Source organism: Manduca sexta, chromosome 8, assembly GCF_014839805.1.
Source record: "Manduca sexta isolate Smith_Timp_Sample1 chromosome 8, JHU_Msex_v1.0, whole genome shotgun sequence".
NCBI lineage: Eukaryota > Metazoa > Arthropoda > Insecta > Lepidoptera > Sphingidae > Manduca > Manduca sexta.
In genome coordinates, this window is record NC_051122.1 from 124,738 (window position 1) to 149,393 (window position 24,656).

General features: G+C 34.8%; 1 protein-coding gene across 1 annotated transcript in view; it reads right to left on the minus strand.

Annotated features, from left to right (window-relative positions):
* Nucleotides 1-20,138, minus strand: part of LOC119188634 (lachesin-like) — a 39,256-nt gene extending 19,118 nt beyond the window's left edge. Inside the window, exon 1 of the mRNA XM_037436424.1 lies at nt 20,128-20,138. Coding sequence (XP_037292321.1) covers nt 20,128-20,138 — 11 coding nt within the window. The remainder of the gene's footprint in view (nt 1-20,127) is intronic.
* Between the last annotated feature and the right edge of the window lie 4,518 nt (nt 20,139-24,656).

A 24,656-nucleotide genomic window follows, 5' to 3' on the forward strand; every position in this document is an offset into this window, starting at 1 on the left:
TATAGTAATACAGACTCTACACTGGACTAGGTTATAAACTAGTTATTATATTCTTATTTTTTTGGAAGTGCACGGTAAAGTGACCCCACTGCACCTGATGGTAAGTGGAGTGGGGTCCAATAGAATGTCGACTGACGAGAGATAACCGGCAGTCGACACAATTATGCTGGCCTGTTGAAACCGCATATACATAGGCTGATCCCGGAACGTGACACACTTACGTGGGCTACTGTGGTGGGCTTTAACACCTTGTGAATGATCATCGTTATCCAGGAATATAAAATATATCCTACCACAAACAAATTCTCTAAACATGATATTAGGTTACGTATTTAATGTAAAAGATGGAAAATAAGCAAGGCGTCACCTGATGAGAAAATAAAAACATATATGAGCTACTTACCTTAACAGAAAAGTAACAAGACAGAAGTGGTCTGACCCCAAACATATCTAATCAATTATTAGTAACACAAAAGTATGGTATACATATGAATATCTATTAAACCCTGATGGAAAGACTTAGGTAATCAATATATAGAAATAACCCTTAAATTAATATGCTATATTCAGAAAACAGTTGAAAACCAAATACCAAAGATGCGTTTTAACAATTAATTGCACATTAACACTTAATGTACAACCGTAGAGCAACCAAATTTCGCTAGAACACACTTAATCCCAGTTTAACGTTCCTAGGCTAGTTGCAGACTGTTTCGGACGTAATTCACTGCAAATTTGTTTAGAAAATAAAACATAAACATGCTCAAACAGATCCGAAATTTAAATGTTTAAAAATGTGAAGTTAATGTAAAACTAAATGAATATAATCATAGTTTTCGAACGTATGCTATACTGTTTCAAAACTATTTTATTTGACAGAAATAGCAATTTCGAAATTTAAACATTTAAAAATGTGAAGTTTATGTTAGAACTAAATTAATATAATCATGGTTTTCGAACGTATGCTATACTGTTTTAAAACTATTATATATTACATAAAAATAATTAAGCTATTTATTATAAGCAATTGATGACTTATTCCCTTGTGATAAATGTACAAGTCGGTTATAATTACAAAGGGATAGAGACGACTATTCGTGGCCATTTCGCCATCTGTCATTATTCAATCAAAATCGATAACATTACTCGGGACATTGGCAGCTCTTCCCGATGCTCGTTTTGGAAACTATGGCGTTGTAAAATTAACAAAGAACGGATTATATACTAAAGTATACAAAAATCTATTATTATGTAGCTTAAATGTCAGATAATTATAATCTTTATAAAAACATTAAAAAGTTTCGAAGTACTGATATTTGGAATTAATAGTCATTATATTGGTATTAAAACTATAATTGCAACTCATTACTAAATTAAATTTACTAAAATTAAAATTTCCAACTCAGTAGTAAATAGGCACGTTTTTATTTAATGCAATTATATAATACAGGTCTGATATTATATTATATATGTAAATATAACTTTTTATTTAATGTAGCTGACACATTTCATAATAACTGACGACTGATTTCATACTATAAATAAACAAAATTAAAACTTTAATAAATAGTTGCTTGTCAAAAATCACTGCCCTAAACTATCATACTTAAACCCCTAAATCCGAGCGTAAGTATCAAACGCCGTTCACGGCACGTGACGTCGCGCCTGTATAGACGCGCCCTAACTTCGTTTCTGTACCTGGAACAGACAGATTCAATTTATTACTTCGGTTAGAAGTCCACACGGTTGCTGAAAGGTTTAGTGTCGCCTCGCTTTTAGACTGAATGGCTTGTTAGAGCCGTGCAGAATGCTACGTGAAAAATCATTCGCAACGAGCTATTCGTTTTGAATTCGTCTACAATCGAATGCTTCCTTCGAACACTTGTGCGAGTTAATGGGTTTGGTTGAATAACGCGTGTGTTATTCAACCAAACTTCAATTCAACCAAAATAGCGGGTTTACTTCGCACAAACCCGCTATGTTTGTGCGAAGTAACGTGTTTCATAACGTGCTAGGTGGTAGTAACGGTATTGTTAGACTTTAACTTAAATTTTTAATCGTATTCAAACAATATTTATGATTTAATTATAGTACTGAAACTGACATTTATAACTTTAATTTTTAATACTTAGGAGTAAATAATTGTTTAATCATAATTTCCGATGTGACTATGACTAAGAATATGTCCAATAACACTTTTATTAGTGTCGCTTATTGGAAAGACACATTATTCCCGTTTTCTTTTTAAGTAACACTACATATATTGTACTAAAAGTTCACTAAACTAACACGAAGGGTTTTGTCCTCTTTATTCTCTCGCTAGGTTCGTGTTGTCGAGAGCTGTAGAGCTGAATTTCTCAACCTACACATGTCTATGCGCATGTGATTACATTGATGATTTTAAAAGTACCCTTAATTTATTTATTACTTAAGTTTTAAAGTTTATATCAAATTGCCTTCATTATATTGTATTCGCTTTGTAAAAATACCGTTTAACATTTTTGCTTATGGTTTAATCACACTATTGTTTGATATTCGGGGTCGGAAACATTAGGGGTTTTAAATCTCAACCCTAAGGGTTGGGTAAACATTTTACGGGAACTCAAAACTCACGCAAGCCTGTAATTAAATCGAATAATGTAGTAGGGATTTTATAAAAATAAATTTAACGCCTCAACGCATTTGCAACCTGGTCTACCCTTAATCTCGTTTAATTAGCCTTACATTGGTAATTAATTACACTGGTTAAAATATCTTTGAAGATAGAAATGAACAGGACTTTCTTAAATAGCAAAAATAGTCAAAAGATAACTTATACTTTTGCATTATATGACATACCTACCAGTGGCGAAGCGTCCATACAAGCCGATTCCACGGGTTACCTTTTTGTAAATTAATTAAAAATAATAAAAAGAAAAAACATAACAATATAACCAGAATAAAAACTAGTATATTAAATGTCATCTTATAAATATTAAATTAAATAATACTTGTAGTGACATCTGACTTCATGATAATTCGTTAAATCGTAACTCGCGCGCAGTGCTCGCGCCTTATAGTGTTTGAAGTGAACCCGGCCGCGCATAGCTTCCCTCGCGACATTGTTGTCTCTTTCACACGCAGCGCGGTGTCTTTGTCTAATCGGATGAAGTGACGCATTAAATATTTGTGTGTTTGTAAATGTTCGTGTACTTCAGGGTAAGGAGAATATTGCGGCTTCATGTTGAGCTATTCTCGAAACATTTTTAATAATTTAGAATGTATACTTAATTAGTGTTTGTGCGTTATTAATTCTTGTTGGACTCTTTTAGATACCTATGTTCAGCAGTATGATTATTTTGTAAATTCAGAGACTAGACATAATTTTATGTTAGAAGGAAATTATTAAGTATTATGATATTTTACTGATTTTAATTTATTGTAAACAGCGTATTATATTATGTTAACTTTAGAAAAAAATTTCCGGTTCCAGAAATTGAAAAATTTCACCCTTCGCCACTGATACCTACATGGTATGTTCTTTATTCTTATGTAACAACCAAAACTTTCCACTACCCACCATTTTATGAGAATACCTACATAGTATATGTGTTATTCGTTTATAACAACAGAGACCTGTCCACTACCCACCGGTTGTTACATTTATTTAGACCTAAGTTTTATTAGGTTTTACAACTTTAGTGTTATAACCCAAGTTTGGTCCAATTGTTACGTAATTTGAAAGACAAAGAACAAAAACTGTGGTCTGTAGCGATCTCGTATAATATATGCGCTAAGTTTTGGTGAGATACTGTTTTTGTTGTCGTTGCACAAAACATATACTTGAAGCTTGTGGATCGACTTTGTGCTAATGACACTGGATTAATTTAAAGTTTGCTTCACGATAGAATTTAAATGTTTTTGATAACGTATTGGCATTAACAAAGAATGATGATATAGTATTTTCCGGTGTGTTCTGTTAGCCTCAGTTCATGATGGAATCCATATTTCTTTGGAATTGTTAATGCGAAAACAATGGACTTAGATGTAGTTACAGGCAAAGCAAGTTTTGTAAATATAAGCTTACCTATATATTTATCCTTACATATTAAAACATCCTAAGCCGAGTGTGTATATTCGAACGTGGTAAACTCAAAAACTGGCCAACGGGTTTTTATGAAATTGGTATGAAGATAGTTTGAGACCCTGGGAAGGAAAATAGCCTGTGGACTATTTTTCATTCCGATCAAATACGTTCACACAAGCAAAGCCGCGAGTAAAATTTAATATGTTATGACCATTACGCCTGCAATTTCTACCGTGAATTTCATCAGAAATATTATAAGAACTTCGCGGCTTCTGCGATGTCAAAGTTCATTCTCGGGATAAAAGCCCTATAGCACTGAAGAATAATGAGCACAATATAGATGTAAATAAAGAGGCGAGTCGTCGAGCACCCAACCCGCACGATAGTTGTTAACAGTGCCTATTGACCCCTGCACACTCGAGCCATCGACGCGTTGCTCTCTTGAACCCTTTAACCCGATTCTTCCTCGCCCATAGATGTCGCTGTACACACTATTCAAGCCGACTCAACCCACTTCAACAAAAAATACTATCGCATAAACGTCTTGCAAGAACGACTGTATAAATGTCAGACATGAATCCCTACTTCGGGTGGACGTTAACCAAAGTGCCACTATATTCCGCCCCGGTGTCGCTCGTAACAATCATGTTGAAAAACGTCGAACCTTGAACTCGAAGCGCGAAAAACAATAAACACGCCCCTTTATTGCCCGACGTGGGACAACAGCCGGCCATAAACCCGCAGGAGTAGTGGGTACAAATCTGAATTGTGACGCAAGCATAAAACATTCATGTTCCACAAGAGCTAGTGGCTACACCGCGTAAGGTGCGCCCCAGGGACCGACAAAAAGTAACGAACCGAGCCACCACCATCCTTTTATGCCAGATACATTTTTCTGGCTCCCAGAGAAGGGGCTTGTCTTCGAATAGATTATTTATGTTGTCACGGCGACCCTTGTGGACCGGAAAGGTGCGCTGATTGCCGTCCGAGACTGACCTGTGAAATTAAAGAGAAAACTGAACTGACCCGAGGATTATAAATTTGCCTTTTCACCGCAATTTCGCTTGATCTATGATTCAGGCTACACATATATTTTTTGGCTTGCTTTGTTCGGTTAACAAACTGTAACAATCATGGATAAAGCTAACTTTCGAATGCTACCGTGAGAATCGAAAACAATGAATAACTACACGCTAAAATTCTGCTTGGCCCATTTGGATATTACTTTCAAACAAACTTCCTATTTTTTTTATCGAAATAGCGTTTGCAAGTATTATTACTCTCAATTTAATTTCGTTTAGGCTTATTTGACCTAAAACAATTTAAAATAAATAGTCATTAGAGTTCACATTCCCTCATTCAATTTTATTCCAAAAATACCCAAACTCCCACAAAAGATCGTTAAATCAATCACGTTTTTCAATGAGGGAGGCATTAAAGAGAAATCCGAGGCATCGTTTGCTTACCTTCGGCGAAAAGTCGGTTTGCGGGCAAAGCTTTTCACTAATTCTGAATTTAAATGCATGAGATCGAATAGGTTTACGCAGTGAGTGGATCCCACGCGGAGTTTGCCGATTGCCAATGCTTATGTTATGTATTTAAGAGAAAAAATGGGGCTTCAGGTCGTACTTCAATGTTACAAAGAACGTTATCAAAAGAATATCTCGAGCGCCCTCCGCGAAATCTCAAAGGATATTGGATGTTCTCACATTGTGGATGATTAAAATTTTATAGGTTGTCAAACATGTTCGGAAAGTAACAGATGTTTGGTGCAACGTGAAATGGATCCTACTGCTTTTAAATATAGGCGAGCTGTCGTTGACATGAAGTGCAATTCTGGGCCACCGCGCTACAGAGCCAGAGGGCGAAAAAAGAGCTCCTTCTAATTGTTTGCACATTTTACGACTCCCTACGGACTGCACGCGCCTGAGAAACCCTCGAGTGTTGATAGTGTCGGGCTTTTATCGATATCACTGCACTTCTATCTTAATTGCTTATGGAGAGGTTAAGAGAAAATGATTCTTTTGTTTTTCGTGCGACCGCATCTGCTTTGTTCGATAATGTTGCTATTACTTTGCGGTGAGTGTCGACTTGATGGAATATGTTTGAGATTTTTTTATAATAACCTAGTAGATTAAAAAAGGCTATACAAATACACAAATTAATAGGATATATTCACTACATAGTATAAAACAAAAGTCGCTTTCTCTGTCCCTATGTCCCTTGTACGCTTAAATCTTTAAAACTACGCAACGGATTTTGATGCGGTTTTTTTAATAGACACAGTGATTCAAGAGGAAGGTTTATATGTATAATAACATCCATTAAATAGTGGAGGAATACTATTATTTTGTTATGTTATACCCGTGCGAAGCCAGAGCGGGCCGCTATGTTTTTATATACAACGTTCACAGTTTTTCTCTAGTGTATTTAGTATCAGTATTGCACCCGTGTGAAGCCAGAGCGGGTCGCTAGTTCAATATAAATCTTACTCTTCTTTATTCCTGCATTCTTATATTTTTGCTTTAGTTTATCCATAATATATATATATATATATATATATATATATATATATATATATATATATATATATATATATATATATATATATATATATATATATATATATATATATATATATATATATATATATATATATATATATTTTTAAACCAAGCAGAGCAATATAGTTTTTCGATATAGTTTCGGTTTGTCGATATAATTTAGGGCGAGGGACATCCCTACGCACACATGTGCCGTCAAACCATCAGCGCCCCTTGCTATTGTGTTTGTAAATCGGCATTGTTGCTCCAAGTGCCTATTTCGGCATCATTTTTTTCGCCATCAAAGGAGACTGGATGAAAATTGCCTTTGGGTTTAGGTGACGTGTGATGAAATATTGCCCTAAAATTATCAATTTATTTTCGTGTGTTTTCTGTTTTAGGTGTTTTTCGCTTGGGATTTTTTACGCAAAATAAATAAAAATGCTTTATATAAAATCTATTATTTCTTATTTACATGTAATTTCAGTAAAAGGGCAAAACAGAATATTAGATTTTAATATAACTTTATTAAGGGCAAAATAGGCAACACCTAGAATCTAAGTTTTAGAAACTGGATATACTTATATAATGTGGCTCATCGTCAATCATTTATTATTAAATTGATATGTCATAATTTATAGTTATAGGTTTTATAGCCTTTCATTTAAGGCATAAGAAGACGATGGAATTAAAAGATAAGGAAAGACATTGGATATTGACCTCTAAGAATCACAACTCACTATACGAAACACAAATCAAATTGTCACCTTACATCGATTTTCTATAAGAGAAGACAAAATAACATTGCAAAAACATGACTACATACAGACAAAAATAATATTATAAATCATCACTACATATGAAAATATACATATATACCTACTTATAGAAATGACCCATAGGCATATTGAAACCAATCGATAAGATTAATTATTTATTTCTATGTATGTATAACATGGCATTAGTACTATAACTGTTATTGTGTTATAATGTATAAATAATAAATAAATATTTTTGAGTACAAGTTATTGGTAACAAGCGGCGATAGCCTAGTTGGGTGTGGAACGGACTGCCGAGAAGAATGTCCGCAGGTTCAAATCCCCAGGGCACACACCTCTGACTTTTCTAAAAAATCATGTGTGTATTTTTTGTGAATGTATCGTTCGCTTTAACGGTGAAGGAAAACATCGTGAGGAAACCTGCACATCTGAGAAGTTCTCCATAGGAATTTCGAAGGTGTGTGAAGTCTACCAATCCGCACTAGGCCAGCGTGGTGGACTAAGGCCTATTCCTTCTCATTAGTAGAGGAGGCCCGTGCTCAGCGGTAGACAAGTATATAATACAGGCCTGATATTATTATTATTATTGGTAACATAGATCAATACCATTGTTAATTACATATATATCTATGCATAGAATCCTCATATAAAAACACGACCGGGAAATTACCAGTGATACGGGGAATCTAAAGCTTACCATCCAATCCGTTTAACGTGTAATAAATCACCCCAGTCTGTATCGAACCTATTAACAGGCCTATTCGTGCGTATTGTCTACCATGCCGGCCAAATATATTTGCCAGCTTCCAATTTACTTTGTTCAGTAAACGGGAGTAGAAAATAAGATGTTTTAGATATTGTATGTCGAATAGGTATAGTCTGAGCATATTGGATGTTAAATTAGTAGGTACTAAGCGTAATTTGTAAGCAATATGAACACGATTAATCAAATATCATCTGTAAAATTTTCTATCACCTAGGTATCAGAAATAAAACTATTTTTATTATAGTTTTTTTCCAATGTTTCGAAGGCTTTGCAGCATCCGTGGTCACAGAGCGGTATTACATTAGGTATTTATAAAAATCAGTGTCAGAAAATACCTGGTTATTATTTTAATACAAAAATAACTTCAAAATTACAAAGATAAATATAATTAAAATGTTGTTTTAATTATAATTAGTATAAAAAGATATATCAAATTCTAATTTAAACTTTTGCCTCTAAATGAGAATACGTTAATTGAAGTTGTATTTCGTAATAGCCTTCTTCAGTCTTAGAGTCTCAGAAATAGAAATACGTTTAGCAGTTAATGATTTGTAAAACATACGAAATAATCTTATAGAAATTGCAAAACAAGGTAAATAATTTTGATCGCCATTGTACAGAAGGGTCAACATCCCCTCTGATGGAGGGTTGGGAATACGAAGGGACGAAATTTGATTATGTCATTAGTCATTACCCTACAGCGCCCCGAGCGATATTACCTATTGTATTTTTATAGATATTCTTAATGAAACTCGTCACAACATTATTTATTGCTTTCGTGTTATTGAAGGGGCGAAATTGGACCCTTCGTCTTAGAACCCTACTTGTGTAATAAAGGATGTAAATTTCTTTTATTGGTACAGAGGATAATTATTGCACGATAGATGTTAATATCGCTGGAAAATACTAACCCCTTATTCATAGATGTTATTTATTTAGATAAATATCAATTTCTAGTCGTCTCGTCCTTAGGGGCGGAGCATTGCTGTAATAACAAGACTGTTTCTCAGTGCTGACGGCATGGTAGCCTTCGCTGTGCGTAGACATAGGGCCGCTGTGATTGGTTAATATTGAGATACAACTTGGATCTAGTTCGCTGTCAGATAAACAAAGCTGAACAAACAGCTAGCTGTCAGATAAACAAAGCTGAGAAACAGACTTGTTATCACAGCAATACTCCGTCCTTAGATAAATAACGTCTTTGAATAAGGGGGTAATATAGTGGCTTGATACAATTAATTTATTTTTATCAGGCAGACTGTTAGTTACTTTAAAGCCTTAACCTTACTCTAAGTGAGTATAAAATGGAAGTAATAAAATTTTTATATCGACCATAATAAGGGAAGTGTTGAAGTTTTATGAAGTACTTAATATAAAGATGCAAAACGCGTCCTATAATTCTTCAAATGAAACATAAATATACTAATCAATTTATTATTGTATTACACTTCTGTTAATCACCCACTTACTACTATGGGGTGCGTACGTGATATTATATAATAAGGACTTTATACAGAAAATAAAGTTATGTATCAAAATAATGACTCGTGCATATCCAGCGATAGCAGAATTGTATGTCACAAATCTTCTACCTGGATTTATCCTAATCTAATCTGGATTCGGCGCAATATACTTTTCTAAGCATGTTCCAAAAGAATTTGGTTAACTTTACGATCAGCCACCAGTCGTCAACATCCACTGCCTCAGGAATAATACATCAAAAACTGGCAGAGTTGTCTGATTCAAACACGGTACCTCCCGACCCACGCCCATGTGCTTCCACAAGAATATGCTTTTACTTTTTTAACATATTTTTATTATAAATACTTTCTACCTCAATTTTCTAAATATTCGACAATGCATGCGTGTCTCTGACAGTTTGACGTGAAGTCATTTAAACTTTTTTACGTAGAATATCCTAGTTTGTTTAACGAAGTTTAACGTTCAACTTGTTTCTAATGTAAATTAAAAAGTTAGGTGGATTTTAATTCGTCTTTAGATTACGCTTGTTGTAGTTTTACTTGGGTTTGCAAGATTGAAATAGTATAAAGTTCTAACAGGCTCAATCTGGAATCAGCCGTCGTATAACACGATAGGTTGACATAATAGGGTATGTGACTACTTTCCTTAAAATAAATTTATTTAAAAATGTATTGAAAATATAATAAAATATACATAATTATATAAGCTTTAGGTGTGTTACTTTTCTGTCTATCCCTAAAAAGGGAAAAAGTTGTATACGTTATACTCTATCGTGATTATATTTTATTAAAACGACATAATCTAGATTTTTTATTCCTTATATAACCTAAGAGAATGTCTGACATAATCTAACGTAATCTCACGCCTGTATCGTCTAAGGGGTAACCACCGCTCTCCAGGTTTGCAGAGCTTTTCTCCGTTCCACGTAATGGCTCAAACCTTTTCGTCTTATACCATTTATTTATAAAAAATATGTATTCTGCTGGGATTCCTAGGAATTTGCTGTGAAGCTATCACAAACAAATGGATCTATCCACCAATCTATCTGTCCATCACAACAAAGTTAAGTTAGACTATCAGAAACCTCAACTTCCCAACAAACGATTATTGTAGCGTTTCTATTTCTTTTTTTATTACTTTGAATGACGAGACGAGCTTGCCGTCCGCCTGATGGTAAGTGATACAACCGCCCATAAATATAAGAAACAACATCCAATACCTTGAATTACAAAGTATTATTTGGTATTGCGAGCGGCGATAGCCTAGTTGGGTGTGGAACGGACTGCCAAGGACGAATGTTCGCAGGTTCAAATCCCAAGGTCACACACCTCTGACTTTTCTAAAAAAAAACATGTGTGTATTCTTTGTGAATTTATCGTTCGCTTTAACGGTGAAGAAAAACATCGTGAGGAAACCTGCACATCTGAGAAGTTCTCAATAGGAATTTCGAAGGTGTGTGAAGTCTACCAATCCGCACTAGGCCAGCGTGGTGGACTAAGGCCTAATCCCTCTCAGTAGTAGAGGAGGCCCGTGCTCAGCAGTGGGCAAGTATATAGTACAGGGCTGGTATTATTATTATTATTATTATATTTGGAATTCCACTGCGCTCGACACACCGAAACATGAGATGTTAAGTCTTATTATGACCAGTAGTTACACTATCTCTGTCATCTAATATCGACAAACCGCAAACATCCAAACACAGAAAGCCGAGTATTTAATGAAAACACATTTACCATTACGTTGATGAGGAAATTAACGTGTGATAGTAGACGTTACTGTCTCGCTTTACTGATCGCGTTCATTACAGCAACTGTGGCCCACCGGTTGATATATCGTTCTCATTGTCGCAACTAACAACAGTCCATTCTGGCTAACGGCCCGCTTTACTGACCTCATGTGTCCGGGGAGACCTGATGTAGCATTGTAACAATCATAAAAGCAAAGGGTAGGCAAGCTGTAATGAATTTTTAAAGGTTTCTTTGTGCGCTGTAAGAATGGATTCTGTTGTAGCTGAGCGTGAACCTGCTAATGAGTATTTGGACTCATTGATATTTGCTTCTGTTTTTCTGTTAATTACGTACTTATATGCATGTGATTTAGGAGCGTAAAGTTTGATGGGATGAAAATAGTCTGTAACACTAGGGAATAAAGTGGCTGTTAGTGAAGATTATTTAAAATAGGGCCAGAAGTTCCGATTATCACGTTTAAGTAAACATAAATAAATCTCTTTAGGTACATAATAGTATACTTCACCAGCTACATATAAGCTGTACTTACTTTGCAGAAATCTTGATTAAGGTAATATTATGTGTGAAAAAAAAATTAGAGATTTTAATATACATGCATCTGAACTTAAAATTTGTTCAATCTTCTTTTAATTCAACATAAATCTGAAACGTAATAAGTTCTTATACATTTTAAAAGTAGATTTTCTAACTACAGAAAGTAATTATAATTATTTTACATCCACAATAAAGTTTCACAATACGTCTGGAACGGAATCGAAAAATTCATCCATTAAAAGTTGCGGTCCCGAAAAATTATTCTGTCATAAACTTTCTTTCTTCAAATGAACTGTGGTTTTACCTCGGATTTTATAGCGAGAACCAGAGAGCGCTAGGCCATCTCCGGACTTAAATTACTTTGAAAGGGCTGCGTCAAAGGATTCAGAATAAATGACAAAATAATTGTACCTTTAGAGATATAACGTTTTTGCGAATCAGCAATTATCCAAATTATACTGAAAATAATTGTCCAAGCGCTTAATACAGATGAATCGCGGGAAATGGATTATTCCATTGTTTCATTAATAATTTGATGCAAACATTCGCCCAGGATTTTATTTAAATGAGCTACTAAAATATTAAACGAGGCGATCATTACGTACAAAAATATTCTACATCTTGTATGTGATATTCTTATGGCTTCATGTGTGACCTAATTACAATTTTTAAAGACTAATTTTAGAAAATTCACTATATTTATTTTACATGAAATGTTAAATTTTATGGACGCCACGTCGTTTTCTAATCATAAAATTAGGCAAATCGATTATAATGAAGTCTTAAATAATAATCTATTATTCAACCAGTGGAAGAGCCGGTAGGGATCGACCTCACGGAACTTTCAAATGTCAGATATCTCACATTCTTAGTAAAGGCCAGGTCAAAAGTATCCTCAAACGGCAGGAATGCTAAAAAAATGATGAATGTGGAGGAAGCGAGAGAAGTATGCCAGAATCGTGCAAAGTGGCAATCCATAATCTCTGTCTACCCCTAGGGGACAACTGCGTGATACTATGTATATATTCAAGTCTCAACTACTACTACAGTACCTTAAAACAGAAGCAGAAACCCAGCACAGACATACATATTGCAGTTGTTATCTTAGGCAATAAACGTTTACCTGTCAGGTTGTAAGCAATATCGGTTCCCTTCACTTCGAAGCTGTCGATGGTCTTTGAACAACTCGCTCTGCGAAAACAACAGTCGAAGTTCAGTTTGACTTGTACATTAATCAGGTGAAATCCAACTTGTAATGTTATTGAGTAATTATAAATTAAAATATTAGAATTTAATGGACTAGGGAAAGTTTAAGATTAAACGTTGCTAAGGGAGTGTAAAGGGTTGTTTCTTCATAAAAAGTGAAAATATTTATAAGAAAATGTGCTTTTCTGATTGTACACTAGCTTTTGCTCGCGGCTTCGCCTACGTGCGAAAGTTTTTCGGGGATAAAAGAACGGCTTTATATTTTCCCGAAATAAAATGGAACCTATATTTTTAGTTACACCTCTAGGAATATATCGGTGAAAATTGAATTCAATTGCATGTAGTAGTTTTTGTGTCATGTGTGTACCTACAAATATACAGGTAGACAAAAAATCTTAATAGGTACTGTAGTTTTAGTTCCTGTTGTTTTTAAAAGCCCCCATACTCTCATAATACGGACATTGGCCTATAATTTTTTATTATAGATATCGTATGTGTTTTCCATTATATTCATAATAATAACACTGTCATCAATCAACGAGACATTAGTAATATTATTTAACTCTTTTTACAATACTACAAATATAAGTAAAGACTTTTTCATTCATGTTAAATTAGCTATTACCAACCATTATATAAAACGACGTTAAAAAAAAATTATCAAATAAAACACCTTATTAAGGAAGAAAGTAGAAAATTGAATGTTCCGGTAAAACGAGAGAAAAATGTCATATCATCATATTTGCGGGCTCATTGTGTCTGCAAGAAAAGATTATGCGAGCTTGCAGAATTGGAAGATAAAAGCTTCATCGAATAATGTGAGTGCGGTTGAACCATGCAAAACGAATGTTACGTAAAAATAAAGGCCAACCACTAACTCAAAACGACCAATAGTCCAGCAGTGAATAAAAAGGATTGTTAGTAGTAGTTCAAAGGTTTGATCATATAACAGACGAAATTCTGAAGTTATAAGTGTATTTATTTTCAAACATTTATTATCATCATTTCAGCCACTTTCATTTGTCCACTTTTGGACATGGCTCTCCTCTTTATCTCATTCCCTTCAATCCTGCACCAGTTTCATCCAGGTTTATAATAATAATATCAGCCCTGTATTATATACTTGCCCACTGCTGAGCACGGGCCTCCTCTACTACTTAGAGGGTTTAGGGCTTAGTCCACCACGCTGGCCTAGTGCGGATTGGTAGACTTCACACACCTTCGAAATTCTTATAGAGGAACTTCTCAGATATGCAGGTTTCCTCACGATGTTTTCCTTCACCGTTAAAGCGAACGATAAATTCACAAAGAATACACACATGATTTTTTAGAAAAGTCAGAGGTGTGTGCCCTAGGGATTTGAACCTGCGGACATTCGTCTCGGCAGACCGTTCCATACCCAACTAGGCTATCGTCGCTTTTTTAAACTTTGATTATGTCTTCCCAATAGGCTCGTGGACTACCCAATTTACTCTTAGCATCTCTGTAGTGGCCATCAACCATGTGATATCTTTTCGTCTCGCTAAATGTCTTGCCCAGTTCCACTTTAGTTCCGCAATTCTATCGACATTAAATATCCGTGTTTGATTTCGGATGTCCTGAATGTGGACTGTAACTCTGAGATTGCTGGCTAGCATGGAGCACACAATTGCTAGTATACTAATTTCATAACTGTGAAAGCTTGTAAAGGTATTTGAGAGTTTGATTGTTAAAACCAAACAAAAACTTAATTCAAATATTACCTAAATAGATTTAGATAATATTTGAATACAAAAATATTACTTATGAATAAAACATACTACTTTAATATAGGCGACTATTAATTTTGGAAGTACACAGTGGTCTTTCCATTTATTCCGGGAAATTACCTTCACAGAGTGAAACCGCAAGCAATCTATTTTTTTTTTATAAGTACGCGGCAAACTGACGCTACTGAACTTGATGGTAAAGGTAGTGGGTTCCAGATAGTGCCGACTGACAAGAGGTGGTATCCCACGTCAGTCGACAGTACTATGCCGGTCTGACAAGACTTTTGTATACAGAAAGTCAAAATTAGTTGCTCCTATAAATAATTCTAGTCAAATGTGCGTAAATCATAAAAGTTGTTATTCTGACGCATCGTAAAACACGTTTACGGTCCGTTTTGTTTATGAATTATATTCACATTTACATAGAAGTAGTTAACCGTCATTTGATATGGAATATTTTATCTTTAGTTTCGCGTAATCTGTATTATTATTCTATGTTTATTTTTGTATCAGTAATGAAACGTGCAAGCAGCTCGCTTGATTGGCTGAAGTAATACCTCTGTCTAGTAACAGTACATACTCTAACTTCTAATTAAGAAGCACTCTCAAGCATTGAACTGCGTTTTTCATTCTGAAACATAATGTTTCCATTATACTGGTCCCTATAATCCAATTTTAAAATGAACTCAGATACTGGTCCCCATAATCCAATTTTAAAATGAACAACAATGAAACCAGATATTTAGTGCTCTCATCGGTAAGATGAAAAACATTATATTAAAGCATTTATTACGAACCTTAGAAATAGTATTCTAATATGCCTATTTTGAAGTCAAGCAGGTTTACTCAATAACAGTATTAATTAGGACACAATACACAAAAATAACCCCTTATGTGATTAACATAAGGAGTAACAAATTTACTATAGAAACTGCTTTAATTTATATTAGTCTATCACTATCAACCTAGCTGAACGGCATGACTCTACTGAATATGTAACGATTTTGTACTCGAGACAATTTAGTTAGGTCATAGACTCAATAAAATAAAGTAGAATTTAAAAAAGGGTACACGACTAACACGTTTAAAAGGAACCTAGAGAAAGTCTACAAAAAGTAAAAAGCAATACGTATGTAGTCTCATCATGTTTAGAATTCGGAGTTGAAAATAAATTGAAACTGCGCAATTTCTAAAATAATCTTAACGTGATTGTGGGCTTGTACATTTTGAGGTTGTAGTGACGTGGATAATAAGTAATTGATTTATGCATACTAGTGGCTGATAAAAGACCGTCGAAATAATAATATATATTTGTAACACAAATTATACGTAAATTAAATATAACTGTTAATACCAAATATCAAACTCCTTCGTGCGCGTAATACGCTTAAAAATGGTACTTACAGGTTTTTTCTTTACATATGAATTACTATTTCGTTTTAAAGACATTTTTAATGCGGTAGAATCCGTTGATAAAGTTGTTAGAGGTCCAAAATTCCTCTCATATCTTTTCTCTAATATTGACAATACACATACGATGTTATAACACCATCGAAGTTCATGCATGACTAATTGATTCATGATGTAGATAAAATCGATCGCAGAATTAGATCTGTTGTTTATGTTATATTTTTTTTTTTTTTTTATTTAGACGGTAACTATTTCACGAACTACGATGTGGTTGTAGGTGATAGTCACATCGAGCACAAATTATATTACTGGTAGCAGAAATTATACAACTATCTCGATCTTATCTAGTCTTTGAAAAGATATTCAATGCTTGAAAATACTTCAGGGAAAGGCATTTTTGTAGAGACATAAAGGCGAAATTCAACTGGCAATGGCTTTAAGATTCCAGGCATGGCTCTTAGTAGAGATTTACGATCTTTACGTCATAAAGGTGCCTTTGAAATAATTAGTTCTACTTTTTTCACATCCTTTGTTGAATAAGTAGTAAAGTTAAAAAACGCTCAAAGGTACTTGGGTTTTTAGTTAATTACCTACAATGTTTTGCAAAGCAATGAAGAATTTCTAATCATAAATATTCTCCAACAAGTTGGAAAATAAGAACATCCAAAAATAACACATTTTAAACAGAAATACACTCATGCTTTTTATCTACGAAAGGGTAGGCAGAGGCGCAACTGGTACACCCTCTGTCTGCCACGTGTATTACACATGTCATTGCCACATAATGTGGTAGAGGCAAACCTATCGGTATTTCGGGCACGAATTGCAGATTACGGACTAATATTGAGTAGAAGAACCCAATATCACTTAGCTCGACCCGGGGATCGAACCCGAGATCTCAGCACTGCGGTGTACCACAATACAGCTATGCCACCAAGGCAGCTTAATTTCAGTTTTATCTAAATAGTATAAATGGTGGACTGGTGGTTTTCCTTATGAAATTTTTCAACCTTCACCATCATATATTTCTATCAGGGAACAAAAACCTGTCTGGATTTTGTATTGGAATACAATATTTGCTTCAAGTTTAACCAATGTTTTATTACATTAATGAAAACACGAAATTATCCCGAAACCTTATATTTAGTTTAAATTTACGCTCAAATTCAATATTACTAATTAACGCTAAACGAAAGCTTAGATTGCAGTTCGTCTTTCTAAATTAGTTTATAAATTCCATCGCGAAATTAGCAACAGATATTCTGTTTAATATAAAACGTTTAAATTCTCTGAGATCGTATATTAAATGATTCAATTGAATACAAAATTTTCATGAAATAAAATTTAACGACGTGTGGTGGAAACATCGCTTTGTTTTACTTTAAATAAATTATTTAAAGTTTGCACCATTTAAAATGTTGACATGCCATAAATAATAAATAAAACAATTTATGCACTTAAAATATCATCAACAGTTATTGTATTAAGTGTAACACAGTAAAATAACAACCAACTTATTAAATTAATTGAACTTTATCACTAACCACAGATTTATTAGACCGAAAAATGTTCAATACTTATATGCTAATATATTATTTAGTTAGTCAGCAAACGATTGCCAAAGCCCTAAATCGTCCAACCTCCCCAAAACTCCCTTTTTCAAGCGACAATAAATTCGTAGTAACGTCAGCCGAAACTGGCTTTAACATAAAGTCCATACACCAAAAAACGTCACCTAATAAAGCAAACCGAAACAAACTTATCTAAACAATTTTGAATGGTACCCAATCTACCTGTACCCTTATAAATTGAGCCAACCCTTTAATTCAAGGAGGTAAGCGAATAATACCACTGGCTTTAGGTACCTTCCACAATTTAACGCAGCAACACTAGGGTTGCCATAACGTCCTAAAGTAATGGGACATTTTAAACACGTCGTAGAAAGTCTTAGGGGTAGGCAGAGTTGCATGTAGGGTACTTTCTTTTTTGCCTATGAGTTCCATCCCAGGATGTAATAGGAGGAGAGTTTCTGATCTGAAACTGAGCAGAAAAACCCAATATCGCTTTGCCGACCGGAATTTCACACCCAGGGCCTCAAAGCGGTATCGTACCGCGCTCGTAATACAACAACGTCACCGAAGCCGTCTCAATGCACATATCAATTATAATTCCAGGATACTTTGTAGATCCGGGACGACAGGTAAATACGTCCTAAACCGTTTCATTCCCGTTATTCCTGAACAGATGGCAACCCTAAGCTAAAGTTGTGTTGGTTAATGGGATCGTAAAAATCGTATGAACGGCGCCAATCAGAGGTGAGATTAGAAGTGGGCCGAACTACGCACTTTGAACTGTATGGCCGAAAAGCATTCCCTGGATGGCGATAAAATGGCCCCACAATTTATAAAAGAACCGGTGAACTATAGTTAAATCTGTGAAATCTTTTTAGCGTTATGTTTTTTTTTTTTGGAAAATGTTTTATTGTGTCAAGGATTAGTAGTTTTTTTTTTAATATTGAATCGCGTTTAGATGGCTTTCTTTGTGTTTTTATAGTAGTTAAAGCCGTTCATGTGTTTTCATACAAATGAACAGAAACTTATTGTGAAAACTAATAGAAATAATTCAACAATGCTCAATATTTTTTTGTTTATTTCTAATTCGTACTATCTCCAACTGTTACTTGCACATAAAAACTGAAATTAATTCTCACAACGTAAGTCATTCAAAAGGTCATTAAAGTCATAAAATGTGCCGCGCATTAAATCTCTTTCAGGCATTTATTATGACAGCTCGGTGAAGGATTTAGGTCCGACGCAATGGCCGATAAAAACTCCTTGTTTCCGAACGGCTTACAGTTACAACCGTTTTACATTTTGTTTATTTAAACCTTCAAATGGATAACACGATATTAAGCTTATTGTTTTGACTTGTGGAATTAATTACTTCCGCTACAAAGTTGAATTAAAGTCGATGAGTTTCCGTAAGTTTATGCATGTTCTTGGAAGTTAGAAAACATAATTAATGTGCTTTTATCTTTACATATAGCGTATTAACTTAGTTTTTGTTTTGTAAGTGTACTCCAAGACAGCTCTAATAGATCGGTCTGGATATCTTCAGGGCTATGTTCAGCAATGGACTGTCCGTGGGTAATGATGAAGTATATCAACGAATTACCTTTATCACTTCTGTAACACAAGGGTTATACAACTATCTTAGAGCAATGAGATACCCCGGGGCCGTCGCGGCCGAAGAATGCCACCACGGGTTTTGGTTGGTATGCCGGTGTAAGGTACATAGGGGTTAGGGACTCGGTCCAATGCTCGCTCGGATGATGATACTCTCCTGAGTGTCTTATTGGGTTGTAAGACCGGTGAAGCTAACATAACCGTCCCACTGACCCAAGTGGTAGTAGTTAATAACGCATTTTTCCCCCAAAAACAAGGGTTACTCATTTTAATGTCACAATGAAACTAGACTATCCATTTAAAATAACTTTAAATTGAGGTGACCACACAACGCACTGAATTTCTAAACCGGTCAGACCGCCATATCAAGCTCAAACAAGGCTATTAACCCAGCCAGGTGAAGCGTGTTCTCTGTAGTCTTAGAAATTTCGAAACTATGATAATCAAAGGATATGATAGCACTCCGTCACCGCATCGAGGCCGTCATAACACGAGCTGTCGTGTTTAACAAGCCGTGGGATACGTAGCTTGCTGAAGGTTACGTATCTATTAAGTTAGATTGGCCGACGTTTATATTAACCTCGGTATGGTTTTTAATTAATACGTATATGAGGATCTGCGAGAAACTTCCATATTAACTGAGTGTAAGAAGGTTACCTGTCATCCATTGTAATTTTTTGGGGATATTGAACGACGCTAGTCGGTCGATCTGATTTATTACAGCTGATGTATGCCATTACTATTATATTAATTCACTAAAAACCAAAAAAATAATTTAACATAACATATAGGTTACCAATTTTAATTCTCAACCTCGTTTATTGAAGCCGGTCAAAAAGTAAACTTGGGTGACATGTACATTATATTTTCAATGGGCGTTTTTAACAAAGGCAGCCTCTGCAAGATTCATTAGATTATGAAATACGTGGGTAGTACTTCAACACAAGCTGTGAAACCAATTGTTTCCAAAAGAATATAAACTTTTTATGCTAAATTTCCTTTCTTTTCAATATGGCTGTTGCGTTTGACACAACCTTACTCAGTGGTCAGTGCGGACCTTTTGAAATATAAAATTACATATTATGTGGGACGACAGTTAATTTTGCTTTTATGTTCCGTAATTACAAAATTGTATTTATATTTCAAAAGAAAAATATAATTTGGATTTATAAACTATACATTCTGAGATATTTGATAAAAGAACTTTTATCTTCCAAGGCTTTTTAGAACATGCCCTTTGCTTTGGAGAACTATGACTTAAACTAATTAAAGAAGTTATACAATAAAAAATCCGGGAGTATGTAAATGGGATGGAAATCATAGATGAAACGCAAGGGCGTTTCATCTATAGAAATTCTTCTTCTTCTTTATATACAAAGATTCAGTAATGTTGAACGGACGAGAATTAAAAATTTTGTAATATTATTGTGCCGTTAGTCAACATAAACTATTAAGGTAACTTAGACTCGTTTGAGTGGAACTATCTTGGCAGCAAATGTATATTATATATTATTATACCTCGAATAATATAAAGAAGAGTTTGTTACTTGGTTTGATGCGCTAATTTCATGAACCAATTATAGGAACTATTTAACCGATGTTGACATTTTTTTCACTATGAGAAAACTACGATAATCCTGAATTCTATATTTTATCACGGAAAAATATTTATACACGGGCGGAGCCGCAGGCAAAAGTTAGTTGGTGATTAAGGCCCGACACCTCATTGTATCAAATGTGAAACCGAAAAACCGAAGTGAGTTTCGATAAAACGCAACTTGACACTTGTGGATAATCCGTAAACACCAAATTCTGACTGTAGTATGACAGTAGATGTCGAGTGTTGGCTTTTAGATAGAGATTTGACAATTGAGTTCCTTAGTTATATAGTATACTATGTATGTTTTTTATTACCTAATGAATTCGAGAATTGTAACTTAACTCATGTAAAGACTAGGTTTATTCATATAAAATCCAGAACTGATATAAATTTGCGAATCATATTAATATTATGCATGTGGTTTCAATGTAATATGAATTCTGGACCCATATCGAATGTTTATTTTCATTGGAATGTAAACTGTTTTAAATGCTTTGAGAGCAAAAACATGAAGAGGATCAAAAAGGTGTATACCCTTAGGGTATTTAACGATTTTCGTATATTTGCAAATTGCAACTACGTTATATTTTAATGCTGCATTCACTGGTACATAAATGATAAGGAATTTATTTAATAAAAAAAAGAGACGTAAATGTTATCGAATTTAATTTAGGATTCTTTAAAGTGATGAGATAGGTTATAGATAACATAAAAGGCCATAGAATAAAACCTGGGCATAAAAATAAAGGTATTATAGGACATTTCATCCACGAAGACGCGCCCCACCTCCTTCTGAGCGGGGATGTCGCGGAGTAAGGAGACTGCTCCAAGAACTTTCCCCGACGTTATCCATCGTAGTGCGCACGTGTGCACTTATGCTGTTCGCGCACACTGTAAGCCATAAGGGAAAGTAATGGGGCGCGTCTTTGTGAATGAAAATATAATCTATACCAAAAGTCCATATGTCCTTCCCAAGGTCTTAAACTCTCTCCACAAATTTCGCTAGCTTTTGAGTTTATCGCGTTCAGACAGACAAACGATGCGGGGGACTTTATTATAATATGTTACATCATAGCGTGGCGTGTCCAAAGATTTAATAACATAGTTTACATATATTAAATTTGCACAAAAATCGACATATTGTATTGTAATATGGCGTTGTTATATCCTTTAGCGACTTCAACTTTACAATTTGGACACGTTGATAGAAATAATCAAACAAAAAACATGCCAAACCAAACTCCACGACTCTTTCATGTCCGGTGAGAAATACTAATAAAAGTCGGAAAGTTGTACCATCGTTAATTCTTTCCTGACATGACAACTGATTGGCTTGAAGTTCCCAACTACCGTTTCTGTCTCCCCTCTGTATCTATTTGCGTCTGTTTTTAATCCTTTTTTGGATTACAGTTTACGAGATCTCGCCTGTCGTGTAATTTCTTTTTAAAATTTATTGAAGATATTTTTGTCGTTGTGTTTCTTAAGTTTTGTGAATGTGTTAGATAGGTTATATGTGACATATTGTCTAAACTATAGTAAGGTATTGTTATAATGTTACAAGTGAAATGAATATTTTAGTATAAAGTTGCCAAGTACATTAGGACAGGTATATTTCATATTACTATTGTAGTAGTATGGATTGTCTCGGTGGTGTAGTTGTATTACTATACAATTGCAGTGCTGAGGTCTCGGGCTCAATCCCCGGGAAGGGAAAATGATATTGGGTTTTTCTACTTAGTATCAGCCCAGAGTCTGAAATTTGTACCTGACATGGCGATAGGCTCGCCCTCTATCACAGTATGGGACGGAATACACACGGTGGAGAGTGGGTGCACTAGTTATGTCTCTGCCTACTCCTTCGGGAATAAGGGCGTCTGTGTATCGTAGCATTCTATATCCTAAAAAAAATCAAATTATAATGAACAGCTAACTTCAGCCAGTCTTCCATATTCTGTCAGTTATTTTCTAACCATTCACACATACTAATTCTCCTTAAACTAAACGTACTAAATGTACTGCAAATATTTGTCTATTTCAAATCTAAAGGTCGACATCCTAAGAGATCCACTATTGTCATTTATCAAAACATTAATCAATTACGTGAGTGGGCACGAAAATATCCATTACGTATTGGGTTGATGCGGCGTACATTCCATTACTGCGACATCATTTGCTCTTACTTTAATGAAATATAAAATGAAGTTGAAACCGAGGACTTTTATAAATATATCCTGTTTTACGTGTCTATGTAAAAGTAATTTCAAGTTATATTTACGCAATAGTTTTATGTCGAGAACGTCGTTTATGATTCATCGTATTCCATTAAGTTTCGTCCCAGAGAATCAAACCTGGAACGTCTCAAACGAGTATAAGTTTGAACACCCACACTCAAACTTCGACAGTATTCGTTTATATGTTACAAAATTCGCGTGCTAAAAAGCAAAGTCGGTCACAGTTCGCGTCGGCTTAAGTGTTCTCATCGCGGCTGACTTTTCTTTAGCAAATGCATGCATAATCCCTAATACGTCGTTCCGATTTACGAATAAGAATAGAATTTAAAAGAAAGCTAATTTGAAATCACGCATAAGGTATAGACGTGCTAATCATAGACTATAAACAATTGGCTTAAAGGCGTAAAGGACTTTGCTAGTTTTTGTATTGCGCTGTGCCTAGTTCCTCAAACCTCATGTACATTTATGAAACTTGTGTTCTTGGAATTTAGTTTGCCCCAAGATTATTCGAGAAAAATTACAAAGAACAGGAACTTTTTTTTAGGATATTTACAAACATATATAAGATTAAGTTTTGTAAGTGTGACTGTGACAGTGACTGCCTCGGTGGCGTAGTTGTATTGCACGTCCGGTACAATAGCGCTCTGAGGTCCTGGATTCGAATCCCGGGTCGGGCAAAGTGATATTTGGGTTTTTCTGCTCAGTATCAGCCCGGAGTCTGGAATTTGTGCCCGATATGGCGATAGGCTCGCCCCCTATCACATCATGGGACGAAACATACTTGGCGAAAAGTGGGTGCCCTAGTTGCGCCTCTGCATACCCCTTCGGGGATAAAATGCGTGATGTTATGTATGTATGTAAGTTTTGTAAGTACCTGACATTACGTGAACTTAATTAAACACGTTTTTAATTTTTGCGTTCGAGTTTTATATTAATCATCTATACACACATTTTTTTTAAGGATAAATGTATATAAACTTTGTAAATTTTACTTTACTAACTTCCAACTCCAAACCCCTAAAACTGGCGCTATCGTATCGATTGCGTGGGCACGGCGATATATTTCATAGATAAAGCCGAACTGTTCGTGAACACTTTGATCCGATGAATCGAAAACAATCCAATAGGTACTACAAAAATATCAGCAAAGCACTGATATTTTTGTAATACCTATTGGATGTAATATTCCAGGTAAAATTGAAAACAAATTTAGTACATCTAGAAATGTAATATAGCTCTTAATCTTCGCACAATAAAGTCGAATCGTGATATATTTTTCAAAATAGATTCTTTAGAAGCGACGCTAGAATAGAATATTCATAAATCATACAAACTTATAAAATAGCTACAAATAC